At 42.9% G+C, this 26,877-nt stretch overlaps 2 protein-coding genes across 2 annotated transcripts in view; both read right to left on the bottom strand.

Annotated features, from left to right (window-relative positions):
• Positions 1 to 622: 622 nt before the first annotated feature.
• Positions 623 to 7,203, bottom strand: slc35a3a (solute carrier family 35 member A3a). Its single transcript, XM_062395339.1, has 8 exons — positions 6,809 to 7,203; positions 6,447 to 6,656; positions 5,321 to 5,475; positions 5,026 to 5,148; positions 3,455 to 3,629; positions 2,402 to 2,520; positions 2,116 to 2,249; positions 623 to 2,003 (listed from the first exon to the last, which is right to left on the bottom strand). Exons 2-8 carry the CDS (start codon positions 6,634 to 6,636, stop codon positions 1,913 to 1,915), a joined length of 987 nt encoding a protein of 328 aa, XP_062251323.1. The 5' UTR covers positions 6,637 to 6,656; positions 6,809 to 7,203; the 3' UTR covers positions 623 to 1,912.
• Positions 7,204 to 8,556: 1,353 nt separating this feature from the next.
• notch2 (notch receptor 2) overlaps positions 8,557 to 26,877 on the bottom strand; it is a 44,595-nt gene continuing 26,274 nt past the window's right edge. Inside the window, exons 6-35 of the mRNA XM_062395077.1 lie at positions 26,360 to 26,482; positions 24,923 to 25,156; positions 24,007 to 24,162; positions 23,727 to 23,912; positions 23,170 to 23,283; positions 22,903 to 23,016; positions 22,461 to 22,694; positions 21,074 to 21,184; positions 20,777 to 20,969; positions 20,430 to 20,575; positions 20,205 to 20,318; positions 19,940 to 20,059; positions 19,673 to 19,825; positions 19,041 to 19,269; positions 18,544 to 18,745; positions 18,193 to 18,346; positions 17,792 to 17,976; positions 17,527 to 17,659; positions 17,065 to 17,316; positions 16,737 to 16,849; positions 15,347 to 15,873; positions 14,920 to 15,261; positions 14,649 to 14,791; positions 14,327 to 14,531; positions 14,114 to 14,201; positions 13,808 to 13,961; positions 13,407 to 13,726; positions 13,045 to 13,192; positions 12,688 to 12,785; positions 8,557 to 11,818 (exon numbers count right to left, since the gene is read on the bottom strand). Of these exons, the coding sequence (XP_062251061.1) occupies positions 10,382 to 11,818; positions 12,688 to 12,785; positions 13,045 to 13,192; positions 13,407 to 13,726; positions 13,808 to 13,961; positions 14,114 to 14,201; positions 14,327 to 14,531; positions 14,649 to 14,791; positions 14,920 to 15,261; positions 15,347 to 15,873; positions 16,737 to 16,849; positions 17,065 to 17,316; positions 17,527 to 17,659; positions 17,792 to 17,976; positions 18,193 to 18,346; positions 18,544 to 18,745; positions 19,041 to 19,269; positions 19,673 to 19,825; positions 19,940 to 20,059; positions 20,205 to 20,318; positions 20,430 to 20,575; positions 20,777 to 20,969; positions 21,074 to 21,184; positions 22,461 to 22,694; positions 22,903 to 23,016; positions 23,170 to 23,283; positions 23,727 to 23,912; positions 24,007 to 24,162; positions 24,923 to 25,156; positions 26,360 to 26,482 (6,728 nt within the window). The 3' untranslated portion in view covers positions 8,557 to 10,381. The remainder of the gene's footprint in view (positions 11,819 to 12,687; positions 12,786 to 13,044; positions 13,193 to 13,406; positions 13,727 to 13,807; positions 13,962 to 14,113; positions 14,202 to 14,326; positions 14,532 to 14,648; positions 14,792 to 14,919; positions 15,262 to 15,346; positions 15,874 to 16,736; positions 16,850 to 17,064; positions 17,317 to 17,526; positions 17,660 to 17,791; positions 17,977 to 18,192; positions 18,347 to 18,543; positions 18,746 to 19,040; positions 19,270 to 19,672; positions 19,826 to 19,939; positions 20,060 to 20,204; positions 20,319 to 20,429; positions 20,576 to 20,776; positions 20,970 to 21,073; positions 21,185 to 22,460; positions 22,695 to 22,902; positions 23,017 to 23,169; positions 23,284 to 23,726; positions 23,913 to 24,006; positions 24,163 to 24,922; positions 25,157 to 26,359; positions 26,483 to 26,877) is intronic.

Below are 26,877 nucleotides of genomic sequence, written 5' to 3'. Positions count from 1 at the left end.
TTATTCAGACTTTTATAGGGTGGAAACAAAACAAAAACTTTTTTTCACAAGTTGCCCCGATTAAAGCAAGAGGGTCAGAGAAAATAAATTTCTACTTGATTATGAAGTCGCACACTTCGCAGTCTGTGTGTATCAGGGCCTCAAGTGTCTTTTACAGTAACAGATGTGCCTGAGGACTCGGGCAGAGCAGGTGCACGGCCCTTCACGAGGAGCTCGACTCATTCGATCCCGCTTGTTCTGCGGATTTACTGGAGTTTAATGCAGCGACTGTTCAAAACCCCGACTGGGTAAAGGTGGTTTACAGTGTTACAACATGAAGAAGGTGAAACAGCCGTGGTACAGTCCTTTCTCTCAGACTGTCTGGCTTTTGCATGCAGTGTTTTTAAAACTCATTAAAACAAATGCCAAATGTGTCCGAGTGTGAAGTTATTTCATGTCCTGCCGTTTGCAGCTCTAACCATGGGATTGAATGCTACCCTGCGGATTTCACTGTAGTGCATTTTAGTCCAAGTGTAAGATGTGAATGTGTTGGTTGTAGGATAGAAAACATCAGGGAGGAGACAGACAAATATATACAGAGAATTCAAAGTTTTTCTTTTGTAAAAGATTCACATATCAGTGATTAAAATCATGGAGTTATTTATTATACCCGCTTTATCCAAAAGAAAGTAGTTCAAGACAAAATACTCCAATCAAAGTATACAGTCCCAGGTAAGCTTCGATGTTAGGTAGGTAAGCTGATGTGACCAGTTTCAATAGTTCAGACTTGACTTTAAAACTTCAGTAACATTTAGATTTCTCTTCTTCGAATCAACAGAATATAAAGTTACACAAGCACAGGACACGAGGTGGGCGACGATAAACAGATGCTTTGAAAAGTCATGTAAACTTTTGTTTAATTCATTAACGCATAAGGTAAACAGAGAATTAATTTAGATTTATTAATCCATTATGATTTAAATGGTCCCAAAAACACCTTTTCCACGTCAAAAATCTATCATTAAATAATAATCCACATCCTTGTTACGACCTCCAACTGCATCAAGTTAAATTATTCATACACCCAGATTAAAGACAGACCGGAGCCGCACACACTGATATGTATGTTATCAAAGATGCCTCAGTGACTATATGTTGCCTGGCAACAAAAACTGTTTCCAAAAATAGCTGAACAAAGGGCATGGTGCGAACCATAACTCAGATAACATCATTCCAATGGCAACATCTTTGTGTGATTGATCGGTGTTTGCCCCGGAGGCAGATGTAAGGAAATTCCACCTCAACCGCGGCTCCAATGCTAAGATCGACTATTCGCAATCTGAACCGTGAGACTGCTGCAGTATCGTACAAGGCTTTAGAGAAAGCAACGGCCGGGAGGGATCAACTCATCTATCAGAATGTTGGATGTCACAACCGTGAGGTGAATGAGCCGACAGCTGCAGATTGAGAAACTCCTGCCTCTCTGTCCTCTTAAATCTTGAATTGTTCGGTTGGATCAGTGAGTGGCAGTCAAACAGGTTCTTAAACACAACCAGTCGGTCCAGTCGCGAATGTCTCTCCAGCCCTGGAGAGGACTTATGATTATCTCTACAGCGGCAGTTAATGAAAGACAAGAAAAACATACAATCCTGTTTCACCAGTTTTCTTATCTCACTGGTTACTTGTCCTGGTCAGGCACTTTTGGTGTTTGGGACCAATCACAGTGTTGTGCTTGCTGCACTTCTCCTGTCCCAGCCTGCTTACCTCCTCACCTCCAATTCCTCCGCTCCTCCTTTTGGCGATCACAACATAAGATAAAGACCTTTCCCCCTCTTTTTTTTTTTTTTTAAATCCCTGTCCTCTTTTCCCCTCCTCGTCTTCACGCTTCAACAGGGCCTCCAGCTGCTGTGGTGGTGTCAGCCGTGATGTCCTCCTAAGCCCTGCTGGGGTTGGGGGATGACTTGCCCTCGTAGCCATACAGGAAAGTGGCCGTGATGACCAAAATGGCCCCAAGGAAGAACACGCTGTGGAAGAGAGCAGACGTCTCGATCAGCTTGAGAAGTTACGCTTGTGAAAGGAAAGACTGAGATCATAGAAAACTACACAGAGGGGAGAAAGAGTGATTGTTTTCTCTACCCAGTGGGGTCGAAGTCCTGCAGCCAGAAGTACGATATGACCGTGGACATGATGATGGAGAGCGACGTAGCAAAGCCCTTGAGGATGTTGTCTGCATACTTGATGACCGCTGCTATGACCAGACCTCCCAGGGCCTGAAGAAACAACAAACACACAGACACAGATGGACGAAGGCACGACCTGCACAGGCCGACAGGGAGGCTGCTCCGCCGAGCAGAGGGTCTGTTGCTACAGAGGCAGGAAGAGTTCTGGTGAGAAACATCTACTGCAGTGAAGTGAGAGTTACCTGCAGCGCGACAACAGCCCAGGTGACTTTATTGTAGCCCTGGAACATTCCCGACTCCTTCACCCTCTCTCCGTCGTAGGTCATCATCCCAAAGAGGCCAAACACCAGACCAAACATCCCTGATAGACGCATAAACACACACACAGGAGCACACAGTGAGTGAAGGAGTGAGCTGAAGATCAGTCAAAGCTTCCTATTTCTGCTGTATCGCGATTACCACGATTCAACTAAATTAAAGGGTTACATTGAAGGAAAAAAGAAAGTCTTGATATTATGATTATGTACTCTTAATTTAATGAGAAAAACATCAAAATAACAGCTACTCAGCTATTTCTCTAATAAGGCCTCAATTAACAATTCTTTTTTTAATTCTTTTGATTAATGTTTATGTTTGATTAGTGAAAATAACCTTCAAATTGCTTGTTTTGTTTGGGCAACAGGCCAAAACCCCAAATACCCGGTTGCCAATCTGACAAAACACAGACAACTTTGACATATCATTGTATCGATAAGATTATCAACATCACTAGTTGATTTTCCAAGTAATGGATTCAGCTCTAAATCCCTATTTCCTCCATTTCCTTATTAGATTACGTCATCTTATAACTACTAAGATAACACACAGCATTTTCTGCACTGCACTTGTTCTTGGCTCCAATACTGTAATGCAGGTGAAAAAGCTCCACGCTCACACCAGGGATTGCAGGAGACATATCACATGCCTCACACGTTCCAGGGTAAAAATAAATCAGACGGGAACATTCATCTTAGCAGGAATGTATCGCAGGCTGAAAAAAAAAAGAAAAACAAAAAAGCCCAGCTGGATTTCAGTGCAGGGAAGAAAACTGTGCAAGAGAGTTCCCTGCAGAAACCTGGTGCAGGGGCCTGTTTCAATCGTCCTCATGGACGAATGTGCATTAATCAAAAAATGCTTAAAATGCTTGTAAAGGTTAAGTTTGTATTTCTGTCGACAGCGTTTGAACACTTCTCTTCAGTATATTGATTTACACTAACAAACACCTGCCAACACCAGACAGACTGATTAATACTGACCCAGCTGGATGTTGCGGACCCACACGCTCTGTTTGCTCTCCTTCAGAATCTTCTCAAAGTAGACGCCAGCGAAGCCACTGGAGCAGCACGCCACCAGGACGGCTGCCACTCCGATGAAGCCTGTGGACGTTTCCTCCACCTCTTTGTCAGACGGAGCAGCAGAGTCAGAGGGCCACTGCAAGCACAAGACAAATGTGTAGATTCGAATAAAACACAAGGTTGAAAGCTCATTATCAACCGTGGAGTCATGTGGTTTAATCTAATCCATTTCATTTCCCAAATTGTCTTTTCAACCGTATCCTCTGATTTCATCAGCAGACGGAGATACCGAGATATAGATCTAGAAGTCTGTGAAGCTGAAACATGAAAATCACCAACAAGCGTTTTAATACTTTGCCGATTTGTAAAAATGCTTCGGTGTGATTTCCTGTGTTATGTGCAGCAGTAAGCCAAAAAACATGGTGTTAATGCAAAAGAAAGAAAAAGGATCTAAGGGACCTGTAAATAAATATATTGTAGCTGTGTATGTTTATGTATATAGATAAACAAGATGTTGTTAAAATTAATTTCATTAAGTGAAGTGCAAATGAACACCACAAACCTAGAAAATGAAAAGTGAAAATGAAACCCTGCATTATTGAAACCACCTAATTCTTATCAGATCCGTTGCTCATTGGCTCTTTGTTTTTTTGTCAGTGATACTGTTTCCAAACGGAGCAGTCACTCCGGGTGCACGCCCAATTTGGTTGTGATACCAAAGAGGATAAACCAGTTTCCTTCCTGCACTCGGCCCAGGAACACAGAACGATAAGGGGTTTCTTTCTGTTCGATCCTGCTATGACGGTGTCCCCCCCTCCTCCTCCTCCTCCTCCACTGTGTGCCCGTGCGAGATCACACACAGCACTAAGACCATGTCCGGTATCATATCAACTGACTGGCACCTCCATTGTTTTGCCAAGGAGGAGGAGGATGTGATTGTGCAACCGTTTATCTATTTTTTTTTACACATTATCATTCATCAGCATGCCATTCACAGAGTGCAAATATTTAAACATCAAAGCCAGCCCTTCTTGTCTTCAGTATTTACTTAAGTGCACTTGGAAAGTGTTGAGGCACCAACCGTTGCTCTTGCACATCCTCATTGTACTCGGGCCGATGTGAGTTCTATGGCATGATTTATGATTTGCACAGGCACACAGCTGCCTGCGCTGTACAGCTGATGACGCATATCAGAGCTACAGGCGAGCCTCGAAGGAGCTGCCTGCCGAGCTCAGAGACACTGACCTGAAAAGGCAACAAAGAAGTTTCCCAACAGCACAGTGTTCTGCATAATTCTTCAATGGAAGGAATTCGGAAACAAGCACTGCTCGCAGTGCAAATACAGTAAGGAAACTGTACTGATATGCGTCATATGCTAATTACTAATGGAATAAAAGGCTTAATTTAAATGCTCCTGCTCATAACAAGCACTCACAGACGTCTTTGGGTTTAACATTAAGAAGATATTCTGTGTTTCTTGGGATGGTGAAGACAGATTTTAACATTCAACAGACTTGGAAGTTGTACCAGACCTGCACGAGAGCCACTCCTGCCATAAGAATGAGTAGAGAGAGCCACTGGTAGATGCCCAGCCTGCGGCCCAGCATGGACACGGAGAACAGGGCTGTGGTCAAGATCTTCAGCTGGTACGTCACCTGATGGAGGCAAAGTGGAGAAAACTGTAAACAATAACAAAATAACCCATGTACAAGAATGATGTGCTTATTGCTAAAAGGCTCAGAGAGACACAAGAGCTCTTCTGCGTGTTTCAGGTCATCTCATTGTCCACCTGTGGTTTAAAAAAAAAAACCTGCTCTCATGCTGTACCTGGTATGTGGCTGCGTCGAGGTTTGACAGGGCGACGTACAGCAGGTTGTTCTGCAGGGTGTAGATCCCAGAGGGGATCGCCAGCTTCAGTGTTTCTATGGGTTTTTGGAGGATTTCCTGGCGCAGGATGATGTTCAGAGCTCTTAAACTGTAATCTGAGGAGTGAAAACAACCACGTCATCGGAAATTTTACTCAAGTCTGTGTGTATGTGTACTGTGAATGTACATCTGTAGATTTCTGCATGTTCACAATAAAGAAAAGACGACGGAGCGCCTGAAATGTTTTCTCTGTGGTATTATCTCCACCAAGGAGGTTATGTTTTCTCCCCTGCCAGTTGGTTGGTTTGTTTGTTTGCCTGATTACATTAAAACCACCAAATGGATTTCTTGTAAACTTGGTGGAAAGATGGGACGGGGGCAGAGAGGGACCATCTTTAATTTTGGCACAAATCCAGGATTTATTTTCACTGTTTGCAACGTTGTGATCGGATGTTATTTGACATTTTCACAGATTTCTCATAGTAAAATTCATGGCTATTGATGAAACATGTTAAGGGAACTGATTTCAATGATTTTGTGAAGTTTGGTGCAGTTTAATTAAATTTAAGGGGACTGTTGGGCCTCGGTGTGGGTATGTGCTATAGTTTTGGATACAATTTCAGTAAAAGAAAGTATGTGTGAGGTTTTGGTGTATCTGTTGTTAATCAATGTTGATGTTTATTTCCTTCACCCAAGGAGGTAATGTTTTCATCAGCTTGGTTTGTTTGTTTGATTGTTAGTGAGCAGCATTACACAAAATCTAGATGACAGATACTATGAAACTTGGTGGAGTGATAAGGTATGGATCAAAGAAAACATGAAATGTAATTGTGGATAGGACTTTATCACAGATTTCCAAGGGAATCATTCATGGAGCTTGATGTTAAAAATATGTGTTTTTGGAACCGATATCTATGCAGTGTCATTCTATTTAACAGTATTGCATGGTTGATTAGAAACAACACAATCAATCAAAAATACATAGTTTCAACTTAGTTCTGACCCTCTTTAAATAACATTATCAATGGACCAATCTAATATGATCACCAGGGGGTTACTCGCAGCCGTGCAGGGGATGCAGACTCACTGTGCTCCTTGAAGACGAGCAGCACACAGGCGATGATCTTCATGACCTCGGCCGCCACCACAGCGGAGGAGGCCAGGTACCGCGGGCCCTCGGACTGCAGGGTGCGGGAGTACCGCATGGTGAGCACCAGGGAGGTGGTCTGGAACACCAGCACGCCCAGAGACAGGTACTTCAGCCGGGTAGAAGCCATGGCCCCTTGTCGGTGGGTAGCTGGCCACGGAGAGGGAGGAAATACGATTTTAAAAGATGCAGCGTGTGTAGTTTGGGGATTAACTTCATGTTGGAGGATAAATACAGAACCACAGTGAGGAATGCAAGCAGGTGTTTAGACAGTGAAAAAGGATTTTAGTCGCAGCTCTCACCCTCCTCTCTTTCCTTCTTTCCTTCTTTCCTTCAATGGCGCCTCGACAGCAACTTGACAGACGAAGCCAAATGTCTCTGGTGGAAACTAAAAGCTTCCTGTCCTCTGTGTCTGTCTCAGTCCAGGTACTGGAGGCTCGACCCAGGTGTCAAGGACCTCAGCTCCTGGAGTCCATTGACCGCTGAGCTTCGCGGATCTAATGTGCGCTCACTCCGGCTCCCCGCCGGCTTGGGCTCTCCCACACACCGCCATAGCTCGCTCCGCCATCCCGCTGTCACCCGCTGTCACAGCAAAACCCGGATTCAAACAGCGAGGAAGAGGCGAGCGAGGGAGACGATCTCTGACATGCATGAAGTTCGGAGGAACTTCCGTGTACAGGGTTCTTCTTCTTTTTTTCAATCAAAGCTCCCTGTTGGCGTCAGCGACACCCGCAGGTCCGGAAAAAAACTGCACTGCTCATTCGTATCAGCCTCTTTTACTTACAGTCTATGTTTTATCTTTTGTTTTCGGATCATCAGCTGACTAATGGAGTAATAAGAGGTTTTAAGGGATCGTTCACTCAAAAAATGAAAGTGCACTCATTATCTACTCACCACTGTGTCGATGGAGGGGCGAGTGAAAGGGTTTGAGTCCACAAATCACTTCTGGAGTTTCAAGGGTGAACGGCGTTGCGGCCAAATCCAAAACAACTCTAGTAAGTGGAGATCAGTTCTTCAAATGTAATAAACGGGAAAAAGCAGCAAAGAATGCCTCCATACTGCTCCCATGGTGTCATCCAAGTCTCCCCGGAAGCCCCGACATTCAAATTCAATTCGATACAGCAGAATTTACACCATGTTTTCAGCCTGAATGTCTTCTGTTATCCTCAGCCCAGAGTGGCCTTCATGTTTCTCTCGCCCAAAAGGGAACGTGACGAACAGCCATGGTGACCATTCGATTCAATTGTTTTGGATTTGGCGGCAATGCTGTTTAGCCCCCTAACTCCAAAAGTGTTTTTAGGACTCATTAGCAAACATTTTAGGAGAAGTATCCCTTTAATAACCAGACTATTAGGCAATTGTTCATCTTTATTCATTAGAAGATTTTTGGTCTTTTTGAGCCAATTTAAAAAATAAAAGCCTGAAACACTAAAATTCTACTTTGATGGTTTGTTATCATGTCGTTCAAGTTATTTCAGATCCATGGACCCAATTTACACCAGAACATGTCTGATACACCGGTGGCTGTGGCTCAGGAGACAAGGCGGTTTGTCCAATAACCAGGGGGTTGGCTGTTCGATCCCAGTTTCCCCCACTCTGTCTCAATGTGCCTGATTCTGAATCCCCAAATCGTGTTGGCAGTGTATGAGATCTGTAAGACACAACAAATGCTGTACATAGATGCACTGTCTAAATGTGTCATCAAGACTAGAAGGGAGAAATATAAATGTATTTATTTACAATTTATCAAACTACATCCTGTAAGTACCCATCAACCCTATATTAATTTGTTGTATTGGAGTAACTGTGGAGAGGAAGCCGATACTTCTCAGAAAAACAATATTTACTGAAAGAACCAAGTTGTTACGTTGTTGTTTGCCTTACAAATAAAAAGTCATATTTTAAAGGACTGAGCCCTTATCAACCTGATGTGTGATTGAACAGGATCCTTCAAAGGTCTAATTGAGAAACAATTGAAAAATCTATGAAAAATGAACACAAGAACATGATGAACACAGTAGCTACATCAAATAAGACTGAAGAGCAGAAATCGATCAGGATCTGGGCTTTATTTCAGTAAGCACGTTTTTGGTTGATCATTTGGTTTATTTTTTCCAACAGACAACTTATTTCATCAGTTTTAGTCTTCTATCGTATACAAACATGGTGACTACTTCATATGACATGTATATTATAGGGTATTTGGTTAACAGAAGAAAGTACAAAAAAACATTTTATATACAGAACATAAACACAGCCTTGCATATGTACGGAGCTAAAACGCTTGATACTTGTGAGAGAAGAAAATCCTGTTGACTGACGTCTCCATGTACAGCATGTGTATGTGAAACTGCAGGGATATCCCTAGCACAGAGAGTAAAGGCCTAAGCAGGCACTGGGACTATCAATGAAAGATTAATAATTTGGTTTCTTTACAGATGTTAAAGTAATTATTCGAAACAAAGGGAACCTTTCCTGCTACAGGTTGCTTGTGCTTAGAGTAACGCTTTTTATAGATCATTATTATTATTAACAGGAATTTGGACTCAATGTACATTTTTTGTCTGAATCAAACAAAATTTGGTCTTAAAAACACTGATGTTTCAAATGTAAAACAGTGAATGATTGTCCGTGTTCATAGAGCAGTCACACAAAGCTATGCTCAACATCTACTTTAAGAAGAAAGATAACAAAAAAACATTATTAAACTGTACTCACCCAGAGACTTGGTTTATGAATCATGAGAATTTAAAAGGTGCAGAGTTACACTGATTGTAGTTGGTTAAATGATTTTGAAAGAGAAACTATTTAGAAAAGAGGGAGTTTAAAGTTAGAAACATGCACCTCTGTAACATTCAGAATCATAGAAGAAGTGCGAACAGTATTCATGTAAAAAAAAAAAAAAAGACACAAGAACAAAGTCTATGTACATCATACAACAAACTAAACCTGGTGGCACAACAGTACCAAAAAGTGTGACGGAGCAAATCTGTTTGGGAAAATGTCTCAAGCCTATAGTGGCACCATCTGTGACAAACTCTGATTATGTTTTAAAATCAACACTTTCTATATTTCTGTACCAGTAACTGTCTTCAACATATATAATACATTGCCTGTTATGTAGTAAAAAGTTGCCTCTGTGCAGGTCTTTCTACTGTGTCATTTCCTCGGTGTTCGTCTTCCTTAGCAAGCAACAGTCTTTTATAAAAGTTGCCCTTTAGCACAGTAAAACAAAAATGCATGATAAAAAAACATTAAGGCAAAAACGAGTTTGTTTTGCTTTGAGAATAAAAGCTTAACTTAATGTGACCCATCGTATTAAAAAGTTAGTATCGGCAGGCTCATCACATTAAACAACATAAAGATAGCACATAACAGGAAGAAATAAAAATGTCCTCCAAAGTCGATGCAGAACGTCTGCAGTCCATCTCAACAGTCTGTTTCTCTTATGAAACTCCAGCTGATCAGCGGTCAACAGTTCCGCGATGATCCCTCGATAAAAAGTTTGTGTTTGGTGTCAAGGCCCAAAAAGAAAAAGTCCTGACTCAGATAGCAGAGGGTTGAAGTAACTACACAGAAAAACTGAATTTTAGCTCACGATTGACTCCACAATTTTTGGTGTTGAGAAAGTTTGATATCTAGCTGATAATACTCGACGTTTTTAGACACACAGATAAACTATACACACAGTTTTCTTAAGTGCAAAGAGGAGAGGAACACAATAAAGGAGGAGGTGACCGATAATAAAAAATCAAGAACATACAAGGAGAACTAACAAGAGAGGTGAGAAAAGCACTGGATGTATTATTATGTGTTGTTACTCAAACTACAGAGAACCCTGAAGTCCGTCTATTGGTGCTTTCCTCTTGGCTGGCCTAAGCAAACACCTGCATGTTTCCGAGCTGAGGCTGTTGAGAGGCCTGCTGCATCTGCTGCGACTGCTGCTGCACCTGCACCTGCTCTGGAATGTGTGTGTGGCGGGATGACGGCAGTGCGTGGTGGGGGTTCCCCAGAGGGGTGGGGCTGGTGGTGACGTCAGACCAGTCTGAGTTGGAGTGCGGCGAAGAGGACGACCAAGGGTCTGGCGACTCCGGTGAAGGGGTGAGATATGGATGCTCGCTGGGCGGGTGGGCAGAGTGGCCGGGAGTGGTACCCTCGGAACCGGCGGTGGCGTAGCTGTGCTGGGAGGGGGGCGTGGGGTATTTATCCACAGGGCTCTGCATGGGCGGATAGGAGGGCAGTGGTCGAGGCTGGCCCTCGATCCCTCCGTGGCCGACGTTATGTGGATGCTGCAGGGAATGGGAGAGCCCGTGCGTCATGCTCCTCTGCTCAGGCATCTGGTACATCATTCCCTGGCTGCATCGGAGGTGGCCTGATGCCTGCTGGGGGCGAGCCTGAATCTGGCTCTGCCCCTGGGATTGTGTGACTTGTACTTGCCCTGGCTGAGGCTGCTTCATCATCGCCTGGCCTCCTCCGGGAGCCATCATCTGGAAGGTGACAATGGGCGGCAGCTGCTCTCTGCTCATGGTGACGTTCATGGGCGTCAGCATCGCACCCTGACCGTGGTGTTGGCCCATGCCTGGGTGAGATCCCCCCATCTGGTGCGGTACGAGGCCAAACATGTGACCGCTGTAGCCGTGCTTGGCCATGCCCACCCAGCCCGGCTGCTGCCCCAGCATGTGGCTGACGGGGGGCAGCATTGGTCTGGATGTGGGGCTGCTCAGGAGGGGAGGAGAGTTTGCTGTTGAGGAGACGGAGCCGGACACATCGCCTGTGTACGAGTGTGGAGATTCCAGTGAGTCGACAGGTGACATGGTGACAGAGCTCTCTGGGAGTCCTCCTGCTGCTTTGACGCCGTTCGCACTCCCTCCTCCCGCTGTACCTCCCCCACTGCCTCCCCCTGCAGCCACACCCGGCCCCTCGCCTCCCGCAGGCTTCTTCCTTCTCTTCGCCTTCATGTCCTTCAGCTCCTTAGCTACCCCGCCAACACCTCCCACCTTCGCTCCGCCTCCGCCCCTCCTGCTCTTCTTTCCCTGTGGCCCAGGCCTCATGCCGATGAAGCCTGCTCCATTGGCACCACACATAACAGAGTTTCCCCCCCCACCCATGTGGTTCGGCCCGTTGTGTGGACTGTGAACCAGATTGTACTGGTCCAGCAGGCGAACGATGTCATGATGCATTCGTTCTTGAGCAGTGTCACGGGGCAGACGATCCAGGTGATCGGTAATGTCACGGTTTGAATAGTGGTCGAGAAGAACCTGAGCTGCCTCGAAGCTGCCTTCTCTGGCTGCCAGGAAGAGTGGGGTCTCCTCCTGTAGGAATCACACAAATGGATAAATACATGTATAATATACACAATACGTTTATCAGCACATGTCAGAGTAGAAATCCAATTTCAATGTGTAGGTAAGCAGTTCAGTACATTCAGTCTATTCAAGGATGTGCAGTAATAAAGTAGAAAGGAGCCTCAGTGTAAGTGCAAACATGAAGACTTTCTCTGTCTTCATTCCTAATCATCTTCCTCCCTCTCCACCTCTCCTAATCAGCTAACTGTTTGGTGTTTGCAGTAATCCAATCAGATCTTCAATCATCCAATCATGTTGTTGCTGCCAGGATTTAAATCTGCTCTCCTCTCTGTCGCTGTCTGCTGTCGTTTCAGTGATTCACTGAGACCCTCCTCCTCCTCCTCAGTCACCTCCAGTCTCCAGGTCAAGTGTCAACTTCATCTTGCGAACAGCACAATCTCTCATTTATATCAGATCCATTTCTTCTCTCATCGTGCACGGCAAACAAATATATTCATTTGAATTTACTGTGTTTAAAGAGATTTTAGCCATCTCTCTGATTAGTTAATTTTCTCCAATTCAACCACAGGTCAGCAGTTTAACTTTGACAACAGGACATCCGGTTAATGACATGATGTTTAAATGACAGTCAATCCTATGTGAAGTGAGTGATGAGTAATACACATACACGATACACAAAAAGCTGAATTTTGTTTGGGGTTTAACTTAAAACTTTACATTTAAGAAATAAATCTGTGTATTTTTGGTTAATACTTCCTTCCTGATGCACCATTAATATAATACTTATACTGCTATAGATTTCAATTTAACACTTTTCCAGTGAGGTAACTTTAAAACAAAATGAGAATAGGGTTTGAAAAAGAAGAAGAACAGACCTTATTGTCTTGCATGTCACGGTTTGCTCCGTTCTTCAAAAGCACGAGAGTGGCCTCCACGTTATTAACCGCAGCTGCCCAGTGCAGAGCAGACTTGCCTGAAAGAAGTGACAAATAACAGAGAAGCACATTCATGTTAACCAGAGAAAAATAATACAAAATTTTGTGGTCAAGAACTTTATAAAAAATTGCCATTCAACTAAACTTAAATTTACTGTCAAATTTGGATACTTGTCTTGCTTAACAAGCAGGTTAATCTTGCTGATACCACAGGTTGAATTCAGTTCAAGTTGTATTGCTGACCAGACTTCCAGTACAACACAAGGACATTTCACTAATTCATTTAAGGTTCCTGACCGTGGTCGTCGACAGCGTTAATGTCAGCGTGGCAGTGGATCAGCTCCTCCACCATGCCCTCCACAGCGAGCCTGGCTGCCAGGACCAGGGGAGTCGTGCCGTCATTCATCCTGGAATCTAGTTCTGTTGCACGATTACGGATCAGAATCTAGGAGACGACAAAGATACAGAAACAACAGAGATGATGAATAATGATGCTTTCGTGAAGAAAATTGTACTTTGATTCTTGTTCTTGATTGATTCGTGTGCTTCTGGGTTTGAACCCTCATGGTTGAATGCACTTATTGTTGCTTTGGGTAAACGCATCAGCAAAATAAATTGTAAGTTTATTGATCAAATTCAAGCTCAGACAGTCATCTCACCTGGAAGACTCCCTGGGCATCAGCTGCCACAGCAGCATGCAATGGAGTTCTGCCCATGTTATCATGGCCGTTGGGGTCTGCTCCAGCGTCCAGCAGTCTCTTGGCAGCATCAGCTCTGGCATAGCGAGCAGCCAGGTGAAGGGCCGTTTCTCCAGTGCGGTCGGTCTGGGCCATTAGTGAAGCACCCTGAGTGATCAGGTCTGAAATGACGCTTGGGCCTGGTTCATCTCCCCCACTCTCCTCCTCCTCGTCTACATGCAGGCTGCAGTCCGGGCCTCCGCCGTTACGCAGCGATGCCAACATCAGCGGAGTGAAGCCATCTGACAGAGGAATTAAGTTAATCAAGAGAATAGACTGAAAAGGAGTCATGTCTCAAAAGGTTTGAGGTTAAGTTATCTCACCAGGTCCCTTGACATTAACATCCAGACAGTCAGCATCCGAGTTGGCCTGTGGGGGAGTGAGCATAATGTCAGCAGCCTTCCGGTGCTGCAGGGTCCACTCCCTTTGGTCAATCCCACCATCCATATTGATGGGCAGCAAAGGCTTATCTTCGGTCTATAAAGAAGCAACAGAACTTGAAACTAAATTCCCAACAACCAAAAACACTTATTTGTATTTTAAACATTTGTTTCACCCAACTTCAATTTGAACTGCTCCAACACATCAGCTTTATGTGGACTATTGGTTTTCTTTCTCAATTCACTTACTCTTGGTTTCTTGGAGGGGACATCTTCATCCATCCATCTTTGACTCTGACTTCCATCAATCAGGGCTCCATCCTGGGTCTTGAAATTCCTGATATGACAGAAAACAATTTCAGTAATGCTCTAATTGTTTCTTACATTATTCCAGCTGTTCTCTGTTTCATAACTCTGTGAGCATGATGCTCTTTAACACAAGCTGTCTGTGCACCCACTCACTTCAGGTCAAAGTCATCTTGTCCGACAGGTTCTCTTCTCTTGTCATTTTTAGTGGCCATGAAGCCATCTGGCAGCCACAGAACACCATTTTTATGCTTCCTCTTGGCTGCGAGCATCCCCAACACCAGGATGAGCAGAATAATAACCACCGCCACTCCAATCATGTACATGAGAAACGATGGCTCAGGAGGCACAGGCGGGCTACCTGGAAGATACAAACACTTGTTAGCACTCTTCTTTTGATTTAGGTTTTTGCCTAATGGGTAATGGAAGTTAAGTTTCAATTTAAAGGTTGAATTAAATGAACTGCTTGACGACTTACTGTCAACAGACACTAATGGGTAAGGCAGTTCAGCCTTGATGTGTGCTGCAGCGAGGAAGGACGCAGCCTCATTTGTGTTGGAGAAACAGTCGACTGAACTCTGGGAGCATTCACGGTTGTCAATTTGCAGGTACACCTTTGAGCTGCACAAACAGATGTGGAAACACAAAGACAGTTAATGCCACACAGTCAATTGGTGATTAAATATTACGTTTATGAGTCCTAGAAACAGGACTAACTATCTGAATGTGCCATCAGGAACCATCCTTACCCAATAACCTCTCTCTCTAGCTCTCGTTTGCCTCTACTCCTCTGTGTGTATCGTCCCTGTTCCTCCTGTTCCCTGAAATATGGGAACACCATTGGCTGATTGTTTGAATCTAGCTTCACGTGCAGGTTGGTGTGCAACAGGGCTCCAAGGGCACGCAAGAAACCATTTAGGTCTCCAAGCAGTTCCTTGGGTTGCAGCCGGACCACGATGATAAGCAAGCCCTCTGCTGATTTGGGTGGAGTGTCAGTGGAACAGTCCAGGCCGTCCCAGCCGCAAGCCTTTGTATAGCAGCTCTGGTCACAGATGCCATTATGGTAGTGGTCTTGGCAGTACGTTTCATACCTGTGTACACAGAACAAGAAGGACAGATGTTCGGTGATGTGGCCTCAAAACATTTATGACTTTTAGATATAAAAGGGTCACATACTTGCAGGGGCTCTTTGCAGTCTCCTGGCACTCGAAGCTGTCAAAGAGACATCCGGCGTTGTCGCACTCCTTATCACAACGTCCATTCTTGAAGCGATCCCAGCAGGGGACACTGGCAGTGCAATTCGACCAAGGCTGTCGCCAGTTGAGCGAGCAGTCCCCTCCGTCCCACTGGCACTCGTGGTTGTTACACTGATCATCACATACGCTGTCCCCTGACTGCCTCTCACAATGCGCATAGGGGCAGGTCTGAGGTGCTGGTACGGAGAGTTTGTTTCCGCAGAGTCGTCCGGAGAAGTTTAAGGGACAACGACAGCTGTACTGGTTTGGGTTGGACGGGTCCTTGACGCAGGTTCCTCCATTTTGGCACGGACACCGTTCATTCTCACAAAGTGGCCCAGTGAATCCCGGATGGCATTGGCAGTCCACTTGGCCAACTGGTGAGTCCACACAGCGTCCACCGTTCTGACAATGTACCTTTGCACAGTGGCCTTCTCTTTCTATTTCGCAATTGAACCCAGAAAAGCCCTACAAAACACAACACATCGTTAAAATGTGATAGCAATAGAGTTATTTAAAAGTTAGGCTTGGCTACACACATTTCTAATGTACATCTAGGTTCTACTGCACATTTGCTGCTTGTCTACTATACCTGAGCCATGGTGTGGCCCTCTGAAGCAAGCAAGAGAATAACAGAGGGAGCGAGATGTTAGTTCAGAGAAAAACAAGCTTTTAGTGATATATCTATGTTCCACAATAAGAACAAAAGAAAGGAAAACACAGAAGTAATAGTAGCCAGCTGTCTTTTATAAGCCTATGGTGTCACTCTACTGTAATCTGACAAGGAAATACATTATCCCGTAAGATTTAAGTAATAATTAAACATCAGAAACCTTGTTTGTATTCATTTTTAAAGAATGCAAAACTTTCCTTATCAAACTTCTTTATCAATACAATTTTAAATGCTATTTCTTTCTTTCTTTCTTATTAACCAAAGTTAACGTTGACTGTGTGATAGTATTGGAAGAATGTGGGGTGGCCAATCAAGACAAAAGAATATAACTGGTAAATGGAAGATTACAGAATAAAGAGCATGGAGCAGAAAAATGGAGGACTGCCATTGGTATCAATTGTTTTTGTGTTGATTAATTTTAAACAATCACTGACTGCAAAAAAGGTAAACAGAGAACAAAACGTGAAATACGTGGCATGCCAATGGTTATTTGAAAGACTGATGAGCACAGCGCTGTTAACCAATACAAGACAATAACCTCAAATAATTGCATTACATCACATGCATGGAAACACAATGACTGTAAAGCTCAATAGTGACTGTAAAATAACTGTTTGAAACGGTGATAATGTTATAAAAGGACATAGGAGAAACTTACAGAAGCACAGGAGCAGATGTAGCCATGGACTGAGCTCATGTTCATGGAACAGACGCCACCGTTGTGACATGGCTTAGATAGACACAGATCCACCATGGACTCACAATGACGACCTTGAGAGACCAAAGTCAGGAAAAAGATAAAGTTAAACAAAAAAGAAATAATAATAGAAAACTGAAATACTTTGCAGAATTAATCAAGACATTTACATACATGCAACTTTGTACATAAAAACACTAACGCCTTGCTGATTTTGAAACAGAAAAATGACTGGCTCTAGTGATTCTGGGGATGTTATGTCCCTTTGAGCAACTAAATATAAATGTACCTGTGTATCCCTGGCGACAGCGGCACTGGTAATTGTTGACCAGCTGCACGCAGTCGAGGCTGCCGGGGCTGTGGCAGGGCCCAGACAGGCATTCATTGAGATCTCCCTCACAGTGTTCTCCAACGAATCCTGGAGGGCAGGAGCAGGTGTAACGGCCGATACCGTCCACACACTGTCCTCCGTTCCGACAGCGAGGCTCCCAGGAGCCAGCCTTGGGTGCGCAGTCATCCACATTCACTTCACACTGGAGCCCTACAGAGCCGAAAACAGAAAGATGCATCAAGTCACGTTATAGATGCTTTCTGCTAATCAAATCACCAGTCAATCATTTTTAATTACGAAATCAGTCAAATTAACAATGTTTGTCATTTGCTCCACAAAGTTTTTGACCTTTATCCTCCATTACATTTAAAACTTGTGTGTGTGTGTGTATTTATGTGGATATGCTATATGTAGTCTTACCTTGAGTTCCAGGTGGACAGGCACAGGTGAAGAGGTTTATGAGGTTGATACAGGTCCCTCCATGCAGGCAGGGTTTAGAGTGACATTCATCCACATCATACTCACAGTTCACCCCCTGGTAGCCTGGTTTACACTGTAGCAATGAATCAACAGAGACGATAGCTCAATGTGTGTTTTAGGAATGTCGTGGCTAGCTTGGTTTCAACATAACATTTAAAGACTAGTACAAAAGCATCATGTAAAAATAGTTAAAAATTTTACTTACAATACATTCGTATGTGCTCTGATAGTCTTTGCATGTAGCTCCGTTGCGACAAGGGTTTGAGCGGCACTCATCGACCATCTCTTCACAGTAGCTGCCCATGTATCCCAGCTGGCACTGACACTGGTGGGAATTACCCACATTTGTACACAGACCGGCGTTCTTACAAACATTCTCCACCTCCACACCTGCAGACGTTTGGAGAAGGACATGGTGGAAATGGTGAATACTGTGAACATGTGTGTATATTATCTGTTTAAAACTTTTATCTGTGGAAACTTGTTTCTATTTTTACAAGAATCCACAATCAACTTATATGTGATTACAGGTCATATCAGTCCCACTTTTGAATATTGTGTTTTTTTTTATTCTGATAACAAACTCAACAAGAAGTAGTTCCAAACCTTTGGTGGCAGCATAGTCCTGGCAGGACAGGTTGGGAACATCACAGTAAAGTCCTGTCCATCTCACTGGACAGTGGCAAGTCCAGGAGGTTGTTTTCTGAGAGCAGATACCACCATTGTGACAGTGCACCTGGCTGCACAGGTTTACAAGGTTCTGCACGCAGAGGAGGTAAAGAGGAAAATGATTATAGTTGGTTGTAAAAAGGGCTTTAAAATCGGTACACCATTGAACCTAATTTTAATTAAATGCTTTTTATCTAAAATTACAAATACAAATAGGAAACGGCTCACACATTTCACTTGAAGACACACTCTGTACACTTGTAATGATACATAATGAAGACAAATCACCTGGCAGTTCTGTCCATTGTATCCCATGGGGCAGGTGCAGCGATACGTGCCCAGGCCGTCAGTGCAGGTTCCTCCATTCTTACAGGGCTGAGAGTTGCACTCATTCTGCTCATACTCACAGAAGGTCCCGTAAAAACCAGGACGGCAACGGCAAGAGAAGGTGTTGATGTCATCAATGCAAATCCCATTGTTCAGGCAGGAGCTGAAAGGAAGGAGAAAGAAAGTAGGGAATGATGAATGGATAAAGAAATGGGGCAAACACAGTACATCAACAAGGAAAGATTTATTATAAAAACAAAAACAATTTAATTAATCTACATGCTTGAATTAAGACTTGTTTACCCAAACTAGATATTTTCGGCATAAATATTTTTACATTCCATCAGGAAATTGCGATACAGTTCAATTCCACGATGGGGAAAACATTAAGAAAACAAAAATTAAACGTGGCCTTGATCTGGAAGTTTTCCAGATCAAGCAACAAATGATTTTCTCACCTCTCAGTGCATTCAGGGATGTTGTTTTCACACAGGATTCCATCAAAGCCCGGTCGGCATTCACACACAAAGCTGTTGACGTAGTCCCGGCAGACAGCACTGTTCCTGCATGGCTGACTGGCACACTCATCTACCTCGGTCTCACAGCGCTCCCCTTCAAAACCAGCGCGGCAGTCACAAGAGAAACTCCCAACATCGTCCACACAAGAGCCTCCATTCAGGCATGGGTCTGTAGAGAGGAGAGGGGAAAAGGATTAATATGGTCAAAAATTGTATTTTAGTAGCAGCTACTGAATAATAAATATATCATGAAAACATTTTTTTATAGATAAATGTATCAATGAGAAATCCATCGGGTATATGGCTGAAAAAGCAACTTCCTTGTTTTAACTGAAGACTACGTGTCTGAAATATTTACATTGTGTACAGACTTGTATCCATGTGTAACGTAATAATTCTCTGTGCTGCTTTTTACTGGTGTTATTTTCTGTTGCCAACTTTTTAAAAACATTGTATGTGTTGAAAAATTTGGGCCTTATAAACTAAGAAGAAGGGGAGATGAACAAGTGACAGCTATATTTAGGGAGTCAGACTACGAACAAGGTGAGAGAAAAAGCTGAAGTGAAACTCACTGGGAGAGCAGTCATCAATGTCTGTCTGACAGTTGTGTCCGCTATATCCAGGTTCACATTTACATGTGTAGCTGCCTGGACTGTTTATGCAGCGACCAAAGTTTTTGCAAGGATTCTTTTTGCACTCATCCACATCCTCACTGCAGCGCTGACCTATACAATTGAAAACATGTATATCAGTACAGGATCAATGTAATTACACAAATACAAATACACATAATGTGATACAACTGCACTTGGGCACACAACTCGCAGTTTCATACGCACCTTGCCAACCCGCCGGGCACCTGCAGGTGTAAGAGGTGTAGTCTGCAGATGGATGACATACTCCCCCTTGCTGACATGGATGGGAGGCACAGGGGGCCTGCTCCGCCTCACAGTGTTGACCTATATTGACATTGTGCACATTTAAGATAAAGAGAGACATATGTGAATGAAAATGTTTGCTAAAATAACATTAAGGTGGCCACTACAAAGACTGCTATTGGACTGAAAGTGGGTGTTAATATGGTGGAAATGTGGTATCACTAACCCGTGAATGGTGCACTACATTGACAGGTGTAACTGTTGACTCCATCTATACAAAAGCCTTGGTTCCGACAGGGTCCAGATGCACATTCATCAACATTCTTCTCACAGTTTATACCTGATGAGAAGAAAAAGGGTGATTCAAAGATTTCTTTGTAAAACTGCCTTGTATCTTCTGTTGATTGCTGAAATAAATGCTGATTACAACAATTATCATGATTGTTTTTACCTCTGAATCCAGGTTGGCATTGACAAGTGTAGCCATTATGTCGGTCCAAACAAGTGCCACCATTCTGGCATGGGATAAGCTGGCACTCGTCCTTTTCCTGCTCACAGTGCTGTCCCGCCCAGCCGGCTTTACACTCACAGCGGTACCTTTCCACAAAAGGAGATGTAAGCACATGCTTAAATGGGAAATTACCCATAAAGCAATAATAACACCAGGTGCTTGAGCTATTTTCAGCATCAGTTCCAGCAGTTCTATAATAAAACTAGCCCACACAAATCTGTATGTTAGTCCACATCCAACGGTTGGATTTTATAAACACAGAACAATATTCAAAACATAAAACCTACCCATGTTGCTCCTCAATACATTCCCCATGCACACAAGGCTGCGGAGCACAATGATTTGTCCCAGAGAGACACAGAGGGCCGTGCGTAGTGGGCGGGCACAGGCAGTAGAACCCATTGACCTTGTCCGTGCAGGTTCCCCCACTCATACACGGGTTTGAGAGACACTCGTTGATCTCCACATCGCATTTAACTCCTATTTCAGAGAAATTTAAATGAAGTAAGTTGTATTAAAAGCAAATATTGATTTAATATTTGTTTTTTGAGACATAAACAGGTATATCTTTAAGAAGAACTTACCTGTGTATCCTGGGGCGCACACACATTTGTATTCATTTATGCCGTCCTGACACTTGCCGTACTCACAGGGGTTACTGGCACAGTCATCTTCATTGATCTCGCAGTTTATCCCTGAGGAGAAAAATGACATTTGGTCCCTCACATAGTGTAAGAATAGTCAGGTTATCTGATCTAATCTGATTTATCATTTTATCTGACTATATAATGTGCACTGATATTTAAAAGCAACAACCACGTTTTTCGTGCTGAAGTATATCAAGTAGCTGTTAACAGAAATTAAATAAATTTCAACCACCAGGGGGGAGTAGTACTCCATAAATAAAAGTTAATGAAGAAGTGAAAACGTTTACAAAAATGGAGACAGGCCACCGATAGAGCAGAGAAATACTACAAGTATGCATAAGACAAGAGAGGAACTAGGGAATCAAGAGACAGGGAAAGCCAGAGAGAAACAAAGATGTAGGGCAACACAAAGAGAAAAACAAGAGAGAGAACGAGGCACTTCAAACAAGGGGAAATGAGGGCATGAAACCTGAAAAAAAACCTGACAGGGTGACCCGACGCCAGTTTTGGTAAGGTGAGCTCAGTGCAGACACCGGTACCAGGCCTCAGGGTGACACAACGTACTGAACTTACTAATCCACAGAGCAATGTGGAGTAGCACCACTCGAACCAGACTTGTGACGGCTAACACACATGTTGAATACTCTACACTTCACAATACACCGAAAGCTACACAGGAAGCTCTAGGTGTGGGGGATGGGGGGTCTTAACATTTATTTAAGCTGTTCTTCCAACATGACAAAACTATCCGGGGCTCTTGAATGCGATGTGGTAAACACATTATTTAAAAAAACATTATATATTTAAAATAAATTCTGTCGAGGTAATTTACACTTCAGAGAAAAAAATACGGTTGTGGGACAAAGTGTCAGAGGAACCACAACTCAAAACTATTTTTTTGTCGATTGTTCAGTCTGTGTGGTTACTATAGCAACCAAATGTCAAGCGAAGTGAAGCTTTGTCTCAAATCGAGCAGAAGACATGGCCGCCCACATATCTTCAGGAGCAAATGGCTCACACTAGACTGTGGAAGATACATACTTGTGAGGCTGATTAAACCAGATGTAAAGGTGCCTTAATGATGATGATTTTTGTCATGTCTACTCATTGGCATTCACACCAGTCTAATGGGTGTTTTTGAGTGATATGTTTTCACAATCTGGGTTTACACAAGGTTACTTTTTCCCAGTGAATAATACTGCCCCGAAACATTACCATCAAATATGTATGTTCCACATGTCGAACAAGACTTTCTTTGAAGAATAAAAATAAATTTGAAAAGTCTCAGTATGCAGGCACTCATTTTAACCAATGAGGTACTCACCTGTAGTTCCTGGGGGGCAGTTGCATTGGTAGGCATTGACCAGGTCGATGCAGCGTCCTCGGTTCTGACAAGGGTTGCTGTGGCACTCTTGGACCTGGATATTACAGATGGAGCCCGTGTATCCAGGATAGCACTCGCATGAGAAGGTGGCGATGCCGTCTTTACACACACCATGGTGGCATGGCTCTGGTACGCAGTCATTGATGTTCTCCTCACAAAGTAGGCCAGTGAAGCCTGAGGAAGGACATTTCTTCTTAATAACCAAAACTATTCCATCATTGATCATGTGACTATTTCAGATTGTTTTCTCGGTAAAATAAGACACTGGTGGACTCTAACGTTTTTCCCTGTTTATATGGCCCAATCGAAGGGCTGGCTAAACAAATCAGAACAAAGACCATGTCACTTCACTTAACTTAAACATAAAGTTATTCCCTTTTACCTTCAGCACATTCACAGTCATATCCGTTGGGTCGGTCGACACACTTGGCCCCATTCAAACAGGGTGTGCTGGAGCACTCATCAATGTCTATCTGGCACATTTCACCACTGAAGCCTTAAAAACCAATCAAAGAACAACATGATAAACATAATAGATACAAATTAAAAGACACATTTAATACATTAAAGAACATTTGGAAACGGTTAGGACGACATTCGTTGTCATTTTGAGACATCAAGCTGAGTGCATGGCCTCATGTGTACCAACCTGCCGGGCATTCGCAGACAAAGCGGCTGACCTGGTCCAGACATTTACCCTGGTTCAAACAGGGGGAGCTGAGACACTCATCTACCTCGATCTCACAATGAGTCCCCTCAAATCCTGCACAAAGGGAGAGAAATAGATTTTCTCATTAGCTACTGCACTTCATTATCCAGATCTGGAACACCCAAATTTAGATGCAAATTAAACTGATTAAATTATTAAAACAAATTGACATGCATAACATTACAATACTTTACATTACAATTCTTTTAGATTACGCTTTTATCCAAAGCCACGTACAATAAGTGCAATTAACAATAAGGGTACAAACCCAGAACAGCAAGAATCCTGTAGGTACAATTAGTCTTCAAAAAGGCCAAACTACAAGTGTTACATGTAAGAGCAATAAAATAATAATAAAAAAAAAAAAAAAAAATGATATGAACACCAGAGTTGACGAGTGCACCGCCTCGGCTGAGTTAAGTCTTCTAAGAGATTCTAGTCTGATTGTAAAAAGATTTAAAAAGAAAGGTAATACGTTATTTTTTCAAGAAAAGTACCAGGCATGCAGATGCAGCTGTATTCCCCAATGCGATCCAGACAAGTGCCATCGTTCTGGCAGGGGCTGGACGCACACTCATTAACATCTTGTTCACAGCGCGGCCCGGCGTAACCCCTGACACAGTTACAGGTGAAGGAGCCATCAGTGTTCACACACTGACCACTATGCTCGCAAGGGTTGGTACCTAAGGGAGTAAGGAGAACATGTTTGAAACCTGAAGAGAGAACATGTATGTTATACATGTACAGACGTTTAAGAAGGGTAGCCTTTGTTCTTACCAATGCTGCATTCGTCTCTGTCAATGTTGCAGGTGCTGCCAACATAACCAGGTGGACAGTTACAGTTGAACATGCCACTGATGGGGTTGGTATCACATTGAGAGCCTTCTCTACAGGGGTTACTGATACAGGCATCATCTCTATGGCACAGCAAACCTGGAAAGAATAACTTGTTATTGAGCAATAATGAAAAATAAGTTTCCCCATTTGAAAAAATAATCCTAATGCAAAGAACCATCTGTGCTGTTACAAAAAATGTCACCAGTGAATCTCCATGGTTGTTCTGAGTTCGAGAAAAAATATTCCAATGTGCCTTTGCTACTAGGTAGAGATTTTAATAAATGTACACGGCATAATCCAAGAGTAGGAATGGGTCACTAATCAGCAGGGTGAAAGTTACCATCTATACTGTTGTAAATTATTATTAAACTTTATTACAGGCTCAAGGCCCACAGTATAAAAAGACAAAACATACAATCAATACATTACACAGAAATATACAAGGAAAGAAGGGCTAAAAAAGGCACTCATGCCAGTGTTCCCAGTATAATTAGTGGAAGTGGATTTATATGGATCATGCTATGTGCATTCTCTTCAAAAATGAAGCTTTTGATGAATTAGAAAACTATAAGTTAACCAGAAGCACTAAGGAAAATATTAGTTATGCTTCGACTTCCTTAACTAAATGCAGCTACCTGCTATTAAAAACTCTATCAATAACCAAGTCATCAATCACATATACAGTGTCAGTGTAAGAACCAAAGAATTACTTTTTTGAATGATAAGTTATACAAACAAGTATTGAGCAACAACAGAGAATCACAGCATTAATGTCTGTCTTTTATCACATTACATCTCGATAACTTTTTAAGGTTTGGTATAAAAATGTCTCCATGTGGTTTCAGTTTGGACTCACCAGTCTTTCCATGAGGGCAGACACAGATGAAAGAGGCAACGCGGTCTATACACCTGGAGCCCGGGCTGCATGAGGCTGTAGCACAGTCATCAATGTTTTCAGAGCAGTCGGGGCCGATCCATCCATTAACACACACGCAGACGTAGCTACCGATCAGGTTGCTGCATGTACCTCCATTCTGGCAAGTGTTTGGCTGCAGACGACACTCATCAACATCTTCTGTGCAGTGCTGACCTGTGGAGGGGCAGAGGCAAGAATATTGAAATAATTTAGTTAATGCTCTTTGGAGCTTGTTACGAACATGGCTCCATATTTTCTTTTGAATGCATTTTTATTTAAAAATGGTTTGATGTACACTTGGAAACAAGTTTAAGTTGGCTTTGCTTCCCCTGGTTGGATCAGTATTACACAAACTCAGACAGGCCCAAGTAAGCTGATGCATGCATGTTTGGTTTGTAAATGGAAAGCTTGAATGTGCCACACAAGTATTGTAGAAGAGACACACCTTGTGTAGAGATCAAGTCTCAGAGATACAGAGAAAGACATCAGAAGAGAGGTAAGAAATATGATATGACTAGAATCACTGCAATGCGGTTTTATGTCACCACCAACCAGTGCCTTTCCCGTCTACATATTTCTAAATATTTATTTTCTAGATTCAGAAAAGGTCAGTGTGACCTTGATCTTTGACCACCAAAATCAAATCAGTTGATCCTTGAGTCCAAGTGAATGTTTATATAAAATTTGAAGAAATTCCCTCAAGGTGTTCTTGAGATTTCGCGTTCATGAGAGTAGGACAGACGGACTCAAGCTGAGAACATAATACATCTGGCCACTGCCCTCTCCGGCACGGAAGCATAAAAACAGACCACATGAAGGTATGGATGCTATTATCACTGATCCTACACATTTACGCCACCTGAGTGCTCAAACAGCACTCAGGTGGAGTAAAAAGAGAATTACAGATGTGACAGTAGAAACGAGATTTCATGGTTCTTGACATGGGGTCTAGAAAATGAAGGTTATGTTTTCATCTGAGTTTGCTCATTTGTTTGTCTATAAGTTAGAACAATAACATAAAAAACACAAGACAGATTAACAGGAAACCTGTGTGGAAGGATGTGATAGAGATGAGGGAAGAACCCAATACATTATGGTTCATATACAGATTTTTGTGTGTTGGGCATTGTTTTTTGCATTGTCACAGGGTTCCCAGGGAACAATTCATGGGTCTTGATATAAGAAAGCAAGTATAATTGGGAGATGAAGATTGATATAGAATGACATCTATAAATGTGTACAATTTGGTGCAGTTTGATTGAATTTTAGGTGACTCTTGGGCAAAGAGATATTAACTGTACCACATTGACAACCACAGCTAAATAATGGCTATGAGAACACATATACATATGATGATCATACACACAAATCCCTTACCAGTCCACTGAGGGGGGCACTGACAGTTGTAGGTGTTGACTCCGTCCATACAGGTTCCTCCATTGGCACACTGGTGATTGGGGCAGTCGTCAAGGTTGTTCTCACAGTTACTCCCATTGAAACCTTGCAAAAGTTAAAGAAACATTTGTTCAATTGTTAATTTTGGGAGACAAGCAATATATATTCTTTGGTATGGTGTCATATGGTTCGTATATGTTTTGGAGCTGTCTAAACAGGGTGGATGTGTGTTGTGTCTCCAAGGAAACTGTAGCAAACTGGCAGTGCAGTGTGTTTAATACAACACAACCAGCAGGATCAGACTGTTTACACTACAAACATCATGTAACAATTCAGAAACTCAAACCTGCATTTACATATCTACTAACTCCAGTTACACAGTGTGTTAAACAACATTTTGCTTTCCCTCTGTGTCAGCACAAGGCAACATCATTGCTCATTCTACACAGCCTGAGTATTTTTCTAGTTCATGTTCAGAGTGAGCATAAAAAAGATGAACA

The sequence above is a fragment of the Platichthys flesus genome, chromosome 9, assembly GCF_949316205.1.
Source record: "Platichthys flesus chromosome 9, fPlaFle2.1, whole genome shotgun sequence".
Taxonomy (NCBI): Eukaryota; Metazoa; Chordata; class Actinopteri; order Pleuronectiformes; family Pleuronectidae; genus Platichthys; species Platichthys flesus.
The sequence above is the reverse complement of the archived record's forward strand: the minus strand, read 5'-3'. Positions and strand labels throughout refer to the sequence as shown.